The sequence below is a fragment of the Apostichopus japonicus genome, chromosome 6 (assembly GCF_037975245.1).
Source record: "Apostichopus japonicus isolate 1M-3 chromosome 6, ASM3797524v1, whole genome shotgun sequence".
Taxonomy (NCBI): domain Eukaryota; kingdom Metazoa; phylum Echinodermata; class Holothuroidea; order Aspidochirotida; family Stichopodidae; genus Apostichopus; species Apostichopus japonicus.
The window spans coordinates 15,956,793-15,970,607 of NC_092566.1; the positions used below are offsets into that span (position 1 = coordinate 15,956,793).

Below are 13,815 nucleotides of genomic sequence, written 5' to 3' on the forward strand. Positions count from 1 at the left end.
TGCGAGAAATCCAAAACTCCAGGACAGACCAAGCAGGATCCAAAATGTTACCAGCATTTGAATCCTGGAGATTATTTCCTTTCTCGGACTCCTTGAGCTCGTTGACATTACTGGTCTAAAAACGACTTTACGGACCACAATTGAAAAAATGATCATGTTGAACAGCGTCATAATTAGTATTTCCAGAAGAAAACCGTAGCAGAGAGAATTTCCAGGAGGAAGAAAACAACTGAGTGAGAACGAAAATAAGGAAAAGAGTTCAGTCGTTAGAGTATATGTGACATAAATGTTGCGCCTAAAGTGAAAATGTGAACAAGTTTTTTATCTTATCATTTTTCAAAACGTTTACATACATATAGGGAGAAAAGGAATGCGAGAGAGGGCGGGAAGGGGGGGGGGGTGGGGATAGGAGATTTGTGATACTGAGGGTTCTGGCTCGAGATCTTTCCTCAGCCAATGATTTCGTTCTTTGCTACACAAGGTACACGTGGCTTCTGACTGCTGGCACACTTAGATAGTACTGAAAGGTTAGTTTTATCACCTAGTTGGTAAGGTGATTTTTTTCAATTTTTGGCCGAAATTGTGATTTTTTAAAATGTTCCCGAAACAGGCCTATGTGATAGAGCGGCCCATTATGTTACCAGTCAGGCAATAAAACTGCGATAATAGGTCCATATCTTTTATAAAAATTTAGTAATATTGATATGAATGTTCAAATGTCATATTTATGAAAATGATAGCTCAGTCAACCGATTTCTATGGATTAAACGACAGATATGAGTTACGGGAATCGATATCATTCATCCTGATCGAAATCGGAAAGATTCGATTTTGGTCGAAAGTTGACATTTTGGTAAGGTCTTTCAAAATTATCAAACTTGGCCGAAAAATGACACTTCTCAAATTTTGATTGGGACTCATTTTCCGAATTCCCGTAGCTCATAAAGCTGCTTTTCATGAAGTTAAAAGTGGCATTGAATGGAATTTTAGGCCCTCTAAATATAAAATAATATTCGAAATTTCTTTTAAAATAATGGTCCATTTTTGCAACAAAGGGACGGGTTGTGAGATTATTGTTGACTGGCAGGTAATCAGAAGGGCTGTTATGATTCCACGCATGGTTTTGACAAGAAATAAAAAAGTTACGATTTTGGCCAAAATTGAGAAAAATCATAAGGGTATATATAGCCTTACAAAATAATCAAATTTGGCCGAAAAATGAAACGTTTCAAATTTCAGTTGAGATGCCCATTTTGAGATTATTATTGGCTGACAGGCAAACAAGAGGGCGCCGCCTAGACCACGCATGATTTTGGAAACAATTAAAAATGTCACGATTTTGTAAAATCATAAGGCATAAATAAATCATAAACTTTCGAAACTGCTGTTGAGAGTTAATTGATGGTTCTTGATGGGGAAAAGGTATGGAGAGAGCACTGGAATTTCCTTTATCTGGTTCACCTTGAATAAGTGGGTCTTAGTAGAATAACCTCAAGGACACGGAATAATTACACTAAAAAAAAAAAACAGTTTATGATTATGTAAATCGGTAATTTGATATCACAATTGATAAATTGCCAATGATATAACTTAGTATGTAAACACTCCAAACCATGATATACGAAACGAAAAATATCCAAATATAGATCAATTTCACAATATCTATCTCTTAATTTATTAATTAATTTCAAATCACTATATTTACCTTCATATATTTCATTATTTAAGAATAAGTGATTGCTCAATAAAGACATTGCAAAGATATGAGAAGAAACACAAACAAACATCTTGTAAAAAAAAATTAAAATAGGAAAAAAAAGAGGGATGCTGCTCTTGTGGGAAGGGGATATTTGTTCCATATTATTACATATTTTGCTGTAGCTAATTTTGCAATAACATCGGTCCACAAACTTTCAGGCCAACGACCCAGGACCTTCCATGAGAATTGATTCATGACCCACCAGACCCCCCCCCAACACCCTCCCCCACACACCCCTCAGAATGCAAGGAAGCTACCGCGGACTAGATGTAAAACAAACTAGCTTAATCGTTCTCTGTCAGGTGGCTTCGAAAACTGTCGATCATTTTCAGACATCCAGCTACACCATTTAAAATTCCTCACGACCCACTTTTGGGTTGCAGCCTATAGTTTGCGGACCACACACATACACACCCACAAAATAATCATAAGAAATACGGTCCAGTGATATTAGAAACTATAATAAGTCTCAAACATGCCTACTACAGTGTTGTATGGTAGAAGAGACTTCACCATCTATGTGGACATTATAAGCTACCGTACTGACGACAATATTGGACGTATTCTGTTCTCAGGATCAAGTGACTAACCATGATTTTACAAAACTTAAAAATGTATTTATAAAATGAAATTTGGAGTTCCTGATCGTTCCAAAATATGAACCGTTCGCAAAGGGACAAGAACACTGGGAGAAACAAACAGTAGCCTGCACAGCAGTCTATAGAGTGCACATATCCTCCACACCTGATATATTATCAGCAATATAAACAGAAGAACAGTGTTACCTGGCACTGCCTGACATGTATATTACTTGCATGTAATATTATTGCCTGCGTGGCAAACTTGAGTATGCCATTTTCTTTCCTTTTAACTTCTGACATATAACTATCAACGTTGTACAGAAGAAACAGAATGCTGGCTGTGCAGGCTGCTGAAATGTTAAACACTGATAAGCTGAATTGTCAGGAGATCAGGATGTGAATAACCCATAAGAAAAGAAAAGAAGAACAGGGACGGGGGAGGGGATTATCCCCAAAGTATTCTTGATAAGGTCGTAAAATGCCACTTCAATAAAAAAAAATAAAAATAACACTAAAGAAAACACAAGCATTATGACATATGCACAATGTTGTCATTTTTTTTCCTTTTTACTCTCAAAATCAAACAAAACAAAATTTTGGAAAAAAATTGAAATAATTTAGAAAAGAAAATTGATGTTGAGGTAATACTTCTGTGTAGGTCCATGTACACACTGTTGTGACACATCACGTGTAATTCAGTCCTTTGGTATCAAGATTAACGATAGTCTCATCAGGAATTAATTGCAACCACCAAAAGCACAACATGAGTTGCAACTCATAGAATTAGAGATTGTCTGACCGCTTGCGACACAAATACATGCAAGTGAATGTGGTATCAATAGCTGACTCCTAATCCTAATCCTTTCAGATTGATTATCTCTCCGACATTATTACTAATGTCCACAGAGTGAGATCTTAAATATTGTAAAATACACAAACCTTAGCAGTTAGGGAGCAAACCACAAATGAACAGCCTTTTTTTTTCTTTCGTTTTTAACGTTTTCTGGGTTGAACAGTTGAATCTTTCTTGCATTTTTCGGGAGAAGTCACCCATTCCTATTTCAGTGTAAAATTTGACTGCGACTAAATTCACTTTTTTTTTGTAACAGAAACTGTATTGAATTCATGCTGAATCAATCATTTCTGAACAGACATAGCAAGAGATTCCAAGTCATGTGCCTTCTCACCTGACATCACCATATATAGTGTAGAGTATATATAATGTAGTATATATAGTGGAGAGTTGAGTCTACATCGGTAGAGGGTAATGAATGAAACCTAGACCAACATGTTGTTTTCAGCAGATCAAAATTTCGCCTTAAATTTGGGCCTCTATTGATAGCTATCAGCAACCTGTTAGGTCAAGAAATAATACTTTCAATAAGTTCACTTGGAACATTAAACTTGTAACCTTTTCAAGTTTTACTAGTCAATAGTGGCATATGGTTATTATAAAAGCACAATAGTGACTCTTAGTAACACATATGCTAGTAACTGTAAGCATTTTACCAGAGACTTAACTGAAATAAATTCGCTTTCTACCATTGGTTTCCATTCATTCTAAGAAAAAGTTCAACAACATAGTTGAATATTTCAGTTGTTTCTACTCAGTTCTCTGATAAGTGACATCTCTTTTTTTTCTGATCAGATCTGGATTCTCATCTTTGCTACAGAAATTGTAAGCATATACCAAGCCGTGATGACTGTTTAAAAAAAAGAAAAATTATACAAAAACAAAAGAGTTGAATTCCCAAAAAGTGCAATAAAGTTGATAACTCCTGTTACATATTATAAGTTAATTCTTTTCTTTTTGAAAACTACACAAAATATTTGAATAAACTTTGTAACAACCATGATGACAAAGTTACATCACCCTGGTATATATTACCGTCAGTCTGGGCAATAACGGGGCTGCTCGATTGGCTTTATTTAAAAACCAAAGCTAAAAATGCATAGTTTCATCTAAACCTATTAATCAATGAAATATTGATTGGGTTTAATGACTGACCTTCATTTCAAGGCTAAAATTTAACAAGACAGCTACCAGGATTAGTGATTCCTTGTCACATTTCATATCATATATAAGCCCCCACCCACCCAAAAAAAATTCTACTTCTGTTGACATGAAGTGATTCAAATTTGGAGTTATCACAAAGTTTTTTCAGACTTTTGACTTGCGTTGATATCAAATGACCTTTAACCTTCATCGAGGCACAAACAGAGATGTTGCATTCACTAATGCCGATCTACACAATGATTATGATGTTCATCCGAGCTTTTACTTTTCGAGCTCTCCGGGCTTTCGACCTATACAGACCGTGAGGGGACAGTTCCTCAGATGCAACACGAAGCTCGATTGGGGAAAATGTGAGACTAACATGGCCTCAAGTGACATGTTTACAATGTTTACAATGTCTTCAAATCTTTGTCATGGTCAAATGGTGTCGATTTGTCATCCAAAGGCGCTCGGTTATTTATATGAAGTCAAAAGAACATGTTCTTGGTTGAAAACACCTGATTTACATTAACATGTTAAGGTGTACACTGAGGAGCTGAAGGACACCATCAAGTAAGCCTAAAAGGAGCATACCCCAGTTTTTAACACGTATCTTAAAGGTGGTTAACTTGCAAACTGTAACAGCTGTAGCAAACTTTCCTAGCATTCTGTTTGTCTCGGACTTAGACTATGTCCAGGCAACAGTTCTGCCTAGAGCGCTCCTTTAATCAACTCCAGACCTATAAGCCGTGTACAACCTGATGACAAGATACACTGGAGCATCGACTCTCTTTAAAAACATGTAACCGTTTGACCATCCTTAGTAAGCTACAAATATGGATCTATAAAATTTGAAAAGAGAACACAATACATGGCATGAAGCAACTAACAACGAAGGGCGACATGTGAGTAACAAAAAATGAACTGTGAGACGACATTGATTCAGACATTAATTTGCTGCTGATTATTACTTTTTTAGTCCATTTTGACTGATAACGTTGATAATGGCCATGCGCGAATTGATGCCCAATTTGTCTTCTCTCTCTGATTTTTTTGGTATAAGAATTGCTATTTTCCTGAGAGATATAAAAACCTTGCTTCCGATTAGTCCTAGCTCTCCGAAGCCGTATCCTAATGGGAGACACCGTTTGATTCTCCCATTGCAGTGTTGTAGCAGGCCGCCAAGTAACCTCTGGCCATTTCAGTGATGATTGACCGATCGGGGATAGCCTGCGCTGTGCCGTAGAGGGCAGCCTGTAAATCGAGCAACGAATGAAAAAAGTGAAGAATGAGAACAGAACTACCAAACTTATAACAACGACAAATATTTTTTATCGATAAACTAGAACAGATTCTCTGATAAATATTTGAAGGCTTTCACCGTGAATGCCACTGTCTGTGACTTGAGTTCTCTCTAGGAGTAATTAAGTGAACACTAGATGAATGAACGAATCAATCAATCGTAATATGTCAATCAATAAATTGAATGTACAAAACTTACTCATCTTTCTTTTGTAATATCTTTCGAAATTTTCCTTTAATTTTATGTAACTTCTTCTAACCCACTCACCACTCTGATAGTCACTATAAAAGCAGGCAATTATATTTGTCAAGTAGCAAAGAATAGCAATATCTGTCATACCGAACAGAACGAACAATAACGCAATTTGCGGCTGTGAATTTCATTGCTTACATACGTTTTTTGTAAAACAAACGAGTATTTAGAAATAACCGAAAGCAAGACAAGCTCACTGGAATAATCAAATGTTGCATCGCCTTATCGTGTTCTATAATGACACTATGGAATACTTACGGCGCCCTCTGCTTTCTTTCCCGGGTCTTTCATGACTTCCTTGACGCAGTCCCTGACATCTTTAATAAATTGGTCCGACACTGTCCTCGTCTGCCGTTGAGTCACACACAAATGAAAGCTGTCGAAAGGATCAAACGAGGGCAGAGTTTAGTCTTTGACCGGTTTTCCAAGTACAGAACACACATGGATTTATACTTGAATAATTTTGAGAGAGTGGAAAGGGAAACCCCTGTCGATGGAGACGATTGGTTATAAAAAACTACTGAAAATTGTCTGCATTTTTTAGGTCAAAAGCACCTCCTGGTATTGTCTAAGACATTATGACTTTGAGCTATAACACAAACAGAGAAATGAGTCCCTCCCTCTTTATATAAGACTGCAAGTTGACCCTGTGATAGACTAGTATCAATTAAGGATCAAACCCTGCAATTTGAACCCTGTGATAGACTAGGACCAAGGAAGGATCAGACCTCATAATTTGAGTCCGATGATAGACTACCGTCAAGGAAGGATCACAGACACAGTGTTAGACTAGGATCAAGAAAGGATCAAACCTGCAACTTGAGCCCTGTGATAGACTAGGATCAAGAAAGGATCAAACCTGCAACTTGAGCCCTGTGTTAGACTAGGATCAAGAAAGGATCAAACCCTGCAATTTGAGCCTAGTGATAGACTAGGATCAAGGAAGGAGCAAACCCTGCAATTTGAACCCAGTAATGGACTAGGATCAAGAAAGACAAAACCCTGCAATTTGAACCCAGTGATAGACTAGGATCAAGAAAGGATCAAACCCTGCAATTTGAGCCTAGTGATGGACTAGGATCAAGAAAGGATCAAACCTGCAACTTGAGCCCTGTGTTAGACTAGGATCAAGAAAGGATCAGACCTCATAATTTGAGTCCGATGATAGACTACCGTCAAGGAAGGATCACAGACCCTGTGTTAGACTAGGATCAAGAAAGGATCAAACCTGCAACTTGAGCCCTGTGATAGACTAGGATCAAGAAAGGATCAAACCTGCAACTTGAGCCCTGTGTTAGACTAGGATCAAGAAAGGATCAAACCCTGCAATTTGAGCCTAGTGATAGACTAGGATCAAGGAAGGAGCAAACCCTGCAATTTGAACCCAGTAATGGACTAGGATCAAGAAAGACAAAACCCTGCAATTTGAACCCAGTGATAGACTAGGATCAAGAAAGGATCAAACCCTGCAATTTGAGCCTAGTGATGGACTAGGATCAAGAAAGGATCAAACCTGCAACTTGAGCCCTGTGATAGACTAGGATCAAGAAAGGATCAAACCTGCAACTTGAGCCCTGTGTTAGACTAGGATCAAGAAAGGATCAAACCCTGCAATTTGAACCCAGTGATAGACTAGGATCAAGGAAGGAGCAAACCCTGCAATTTGAACCCAGTGATGGACTAGGATCAATGAAGGAAAAAACCCTGGAATTTGAACCCAGTAATAGACTAGGATCAAGGAAGGATCAAACCCTGCAATTTCAGCCCAGTGATGGACTAGGATCAAGGAAGAACCAAACCCTGTAATTTGAGCCCAGTGATAGACTAGGATCAAGGTAGGATCATACCCTGCAATTTCAGCCCAATGATAGACTAGGATCAAGGAAGGATCAAACCCTGCAATTTAAACCCAGTGATGGACTAGGATCAAGGAAGAACCAAACCCTGTGCTCGGTGTTATATTTTGTTATGTAAATGCAGCTTGGCTGTTGACCAATGATTTGCAATAATTTGTAATAAGAGTAGCAGGCATTAGTAGCCAGCCCTGCTTGTGGTTTCCAGCCTTGTTTTCAGAGTAACGAAACCTTGACTTTCCATTCGGTGATCGCTAGCATGGGGTGTGAGGGTAAATGCATGGTGCTTCAAAAATCAATTTAATGCTGAACAACGAGCACAGGGTGTGACCAATAATGTAAACGACCGGTATTTAGTCTTACCTTGCTGGGAATTGTAGGGAATTCAGATTCCATCCTTTCTTTCCTAAAGCGGCAAATGCCCTGAAAACGTCAAATTTGTCCGAGCCGACGGCGACGACACTGATCAACGGGTCCCCAAACACGTAGATGTCCTTTATCTTCCTCAGTCTGGAAAGAGAGGAAATACCCCCAAAAAATGAAGTTTTCTTGTTGTTGCTACAAATGCAGACAGTAAATGAAACGTGAGACCTTGTTATCTTTTATCTAGATCTGAGATGTCCATAGCTGCTATGTACACCTGTGTTGTGGGTATTGACCTCAGCCGTGTGTACTGACTGTACACTAGTGTCTAATTACCAGCAGTAGCAAGCTGTGTGTGTATTTTCTGGGATCTATTGTGGTGTCTAACACTTCTGTTACACCTTATTCGAAAGTAGGTCATATTACCGGCATGAGACGTTTCTTTTTGCGCGAGTCTTCACACCCTGTAATGTCTGTTTCAGACAAAACTGTTTCTTCCTAAACGCTTGTTGACCAAAATCCACTTACATTTCAACAAAACCTTTTGACTAATGCAAGAAGGTATACACATAAAATATTATTACGTATGTTCCATATTATAAGCCTCACAGACGGAGTATTACATACTAGAGGATAGGAGGGGGGTGGTGGTGTGGGGGTAGTTTGGGCAACATCTATACATACTTGAAAGGATGCTTATACAATACAGCTCGCCCCCCTCCCGGTATTCAACCAGGATTTTACTTCTAACTTCAAAGCACTTTCTCTCACTAAGAAATCTTGTTTTCTAATTTCACACTCTTCCAAAATACTACCTTTGGAGAAAAAAATTCGAACAATCTCTGGCGGACTCAATTTGGGAGCAACACCGACAAACTTCAAGCTGACTTACGAGAGATAAAAACTTAAAAACAGTTTCACTGACAATGGGTTCTTACTGTTGTGTTATATATCTCGTCTCAGCAATGATCCGTCTGGTCGTGCTAACATATCCTCTTTCTCCAAAATACATCATGGTAGCCCAGCATCCGGCGATGAGGGCTCCTGGACGGCTTCCTGAAGATAAAAGTGCAAAAGAAGACACCGTATTTATACACACTGACTCCGATATTTATCCAGCTCACAAACCTGGGCTGGAGAAAGCCTTGACCAAGTTGCCATCTTACAAGTAGCCATCTTGCATCGTTTACCCATACCGTTTGTGATTACATTATAAAAAAAATTGCACATATCATTCGTGATGTAGGCTGACATTACCATAAGAAACTGTTTGGTCACGACAAGACCTCATCATCACATGTAAGTATGATAGTGTCTGTCAACTTGGGCTATGTGGTTTTGTAAACTGCTTCATCTTTCGTTATAAATTACGAATGAGTGCATTCTTGGTCGCAAGGATTCAGCAGAAAGTTAACAGTTTACTTCAAACACTTCCCTCACTGTGTGTTTAGACAGAGTATTGTAGTTCAAACACAGTATTGTAGTTCAAACGCAGTATTGTAGCTCAAATGCAGTATTGTAGTTCAAACGCAGTATTGTAGCTCAAATGCAGTATTGTAGTTCAAACGCAGTATTGTAGTTCAAACTCAGTATTGTAGTTCAAACGCAGTATTGTAGTTCATATGCAGTATTGTAGTTCAAACAGAGTATTTTAGCTCAAACACAGTATTACAGTTAAAACACAGTGTTGTAGGTCACAAACGTATCTTACTGAAGAAAAACTTCAGAGGCGAAAATGGTGAATTTTGCAAACTTAATTTTGACGGGCTGTATACTGCTAATGAAGCAGCGATCAGATCAAGTTTTAGTTCTATCCCACTGCTTTGACATAAAGCTTTGACCAGGGCCGTCTTAACGCATGGGCCCACTGGGCCCTGGCCCCCGCGATGTCAGGGGCCCCGCAATCGTAGTACCCCCATGTCTTAATCTGGGAGGAAAACTTACTGAATAGGCCATTATGACTGATTGAATTTGATACTTGACAACTTGTGACGAGAATTGGTGAAACACTTGAGAGCTTGACATTAAATATTCAAATCTGAGTTGGCAACCCTGGAATATACAATGCCCCGAAGGTGCTTACAACACCAGACAACTCGAGTCCGCGGTCCGAGCACCAGTCATTTTTTTCAGTGCAATTCTCACCCAGGAGAATATATCCGGTAAGTTGATATTCATTTTCCATCACCTAACATCGATTACCGTCATACTGTATGGTCATAAATAAATGAGCCTTTCGGCACATCAATGATCAGGTGGAATTGATCCTAAATCTTATCTACTGTAATTACTTTGTGAGCTCTTTATAGGCATGTCCATGAATTGTCCTATGCATGATGGTTACAAATTGTACATTCATTTTAAAGGTTAAACATTAAAGGTTAAACAGTTTAAAGGTTAAACAGGTTTAAAGGTTAAACAGGTTTAAAGGTTTAAAAAGGTTTAAAAAGGTTTAAAGGTTAAACAGTTTAAAGGTTAAACATTTAAACAAACATTCATTTTAAAGGTTAAAACTAATCAAGAATAATCTCCGGAACAGAATGGGGCAACGGCGACTTAGTAGGCTCTCTCTCATGTGCATAGAAAGCTACATCCTCAAAAAGATTGACTTTCAGCAAATCATACAACAGTTTACGATCAAGAAATGCTGCAAGTTCCGTTAGTTTCCCCAGTTGAAAGACTCAACACAAGGGTGTTACAAATGGTGAGTCCAGTATTGTTAGGGAAGGGATGGAGGGCAACTGGAAGATTACTCTTCCATAATGTATTTCAGCTTTTAGATATATGACCTATGTTATTCAGCTAAAGTTTTATTCTTTAGGCGCGACATAGGGAGGGATGGTAAATGCAGGCATGTCTATGCTTGAACGATTGTCAAGGATGTCAATTTTTCACGCAACTTTTTTGCAAACTCACTTGATTAAGGGCCATGCTCCATTGCCGGGCCCAGGGCCCGGTGATCTCTTAAGACAGCCCTGGCTTTGACCATAAACCTTCAAACATCTGAGGCTCACCAATTAAAGTGACTGTACACCAAGACTAGCAATCACAACTTTGCATATTGTAGAGCTGAATGTCTTGAAAACTGGACTTAGCTAGAGAAACATATAAAACATATCAAGATTAAAGCCTATATTGAGTCATCCTCTTTAGCCTACTGTGTTTGTTTTAGAGAGTAAGTTCTTTCCTCGACAAAATTACTTGGAAAAGACACTACATTATTAGTTCATTGCATTACCTTCATTCGATATTCACACTTGAAACACATGTTTGTAACTTCACAACAGGCAGACTTCAGCATTAACCTAACACAACTTTTTTAACATAGCAGATGTAACTGAGCCTAGCCTTACTTTCACATTCAATTAAGATGGACATTTTTGTACTAGTCAAGTTTTCTTCACATGCTACCATTACTATGATCTGTGTTTCAAACCTTTCTTGGATCAATGTGGAATTCTGACATAAGAAATTAATCCTTTCAAACTTCTCAAATGCGTTCACATCAAACAATTGGCTATGCAATGTTCCCTAAGGCAAAGTGTTCCCATTCATACCTGCCATGGTTGGAGTGGCATAGGTGTTTCCTAAATGCAATGTGTTCACATTCATACCTGCCATGGTTGGAGTGGCATAGGTGTTTCCTAAATGCAATGTGTTCACATTCATACCTGCCATGGTAGGAGTGGCATAGGTGTTTCCTAAATCATCAATGTGTTCACATTCATACCTGCCATGGTTGGAGTGGCATAGGTGTTACCTAAATATATGCGTTCACATTCATACATGCCATGGTAGGTGTGGCATAGGTGTTCCCTAAATCAATGTGTTCACATTCATACCTGCCATGGTAGGTTTGGCATAGGTGTTTCCTAAATCATCAATGTGTTCACATTCATACCTGCCATGGTAGGTTTGGCATAGGTGTTTCCTAAATCATCAATGTGTTCACATTCATAACTGCCATGGTAGGTGTGGCATAGGTGTTCCCTAAAGCAATGTGTACACATTCATACCTGCCATGGTAGGTGTGGCATAGATACCACCTGACCAACTGCCAGCCACGAAGAACTGGAAATTACGTGTCTCCTTGTCCTTGTACAAGATGACTGATGAACCCTTGGGAGCATATCCATACTATCGGAAGAAAAAATAATGAATTGAGCTGCTTTAAGTACACTACAAAATGAGGGGAGAATATACATAAAAAAATAGTTTGATCTCAGTTCAATAGCAGGGAATGTAAAGATAGTATCCTGCAGTACAACAACAACAACCAGTACGACACTTAGTAGTTTTACAGAAAAATACTGCAATTCAGCCAATCCCAACTCAACAGGAAAGGAAAAAGGCCAAACGTACTCACTTTATGGGTATCAGCGGAGATGCTTGTGACTCCAGGAAGCCTAAAATCGAAGGGTGGTAGAGGAAAGCCAGCCTTCTCCATGAATGGAATTAAAAATCCACCCAGACAGGCGTCAACGTGGACAGGGACGTTGTACCTCTCACCGAGCTGAGGGGTGAGGCAAGAGAAGAAGAAGACAATAGAAACCAAATTTAAATTGTTCAAAGTGGAATACAACACCTAGCAATCGATGGGAATTGTAACCAAAAATGAGGGCAAAAAAAAAAGATAGTCAATACAATACATGTGGTCTCGAAAAGATGTGTCAAAAAACCAAATTTCCTTGTGGTGGAGAAAAAGCTAACAAATTATGCCTACGTTAGAATAGATGAACGTGCTTTGTTGTGAAATGATTATGAAAACGTCCCGAGAAACAGCCCCTCCCTTATGTCGCTATCATATTGCAATTGCACATCAAAAACTAGTTCATATGCACAAAAAACTTGTTCATCCTTTCACGATCAGTCACAACAACCCCTGTCAAGTTGATGTAAGTAACTAAGCTCCAATTCTCAAAGCACATTTAGAAAAAAGAAAAAAAAATCCACTTGCACACCGCCAATTCTCTGTTACCTTGGAAACGGCTTCAATGTCGTCCAACAGTCCGTAAGGGAAAGAAGGCGCTGAGGCAACCAGACAACAGGTATTCTTTGAAATCTTCTTCTTCATAGCCTGTTATAAATCCAGAGAAATAAATTAATAATCATTATTTCACTAATGTTCTAATTTTTATTTTATTTTTATATGTTGTGCCAAACTTCCACAACACCAGGCTTACCTCATTGGTACCTCATTTGCACAAATAGTGGATGAGGTCACTCGATTACTGTTATGAACCTTGGGCTTCAATTTGTGTCATGAATAGAAAGTTTACATGGACTAGTGTAATCAACCTCTTGGTACCTCATTGGCACGGGGAGGGAAGGAGGTCATTACGTTATGGGCAAACAAATCTAGGCCCATCTAGGCAGCTGAGAGGAGTGTAGTCTATCGATAAAAAACTTACCCTGACATCTAAGGTATGAGTCTTTGGATCGTTTGGGACGAGGATCAATCGAATACCAAAGTAATGCGATGCTTTATTGAATGCTGCATGTGCACTGACTGCAGCTATTCTGTGAATAAAATACAGAGAAAGAGATAAAACTATAGCCAAGTGCTCGTTATGTAATGGAACTGAGAAACAAAATGGTGTGCATGAGGAGACTTATATGTACAAATTAGCATTTAAAACAGTTTGAAAGTATTAAAGGCATTGAAGACTCGCCCCAAACCGAGTGCCGCCCTTTGAAAAACTTAACTT

At 38.7% G+C, this 13,815-nt stretch overlaps 1 protein-coding gene across 1 annotated transcript in view; it reads right to left on the bottom strand.

Annotated features, from left to right (window-relative positions):
- Positions 1-1,641: 1,641 nt before the first annotated feature.
- The window catches only part of LOC139969109 (sphingosine-1-phosphate lyase 1-like), a 32,469-nt gene continuing 20,295 nt past the window's right edge, over positions 1,642-13,815 (bottom strand). The window contains exons 8-15 of the mRNA XM_071973892.1: positions 13,519-13,627; positions 13,086-13,184; positions 12,474-12,620; positions 12,124-12,244; positions 9,046-9,163; positions 8,108-8,254; positions 6,150-6,267; positions 1,642-5,590 (exon numbers count right to left, since the gene is read on the bottom strand). Of these exons, the coding sequence (XP_071829993.1) occupies positions 5,468-5,590; positions 6,150-6,267; positions 8,108-8,254; positions 9,046-9,163; positions 12,124-12,244; positions 12,474-12,620; positions 13,086-13,184; positions 13,519-13,627 (982 nt within the window). The 3' untranslated portion in view covers positions 1,642-5,467. The remainder of the gene's footprint in view (positions 5,591-6,149; positions 6,268-8,107; positions 8,255-9,045; positions 9,164-12,123; positions 12,245-12,473; positions 12,621-13,085; positions 13,185-13,518; positions 13,628-13,815) is intronic.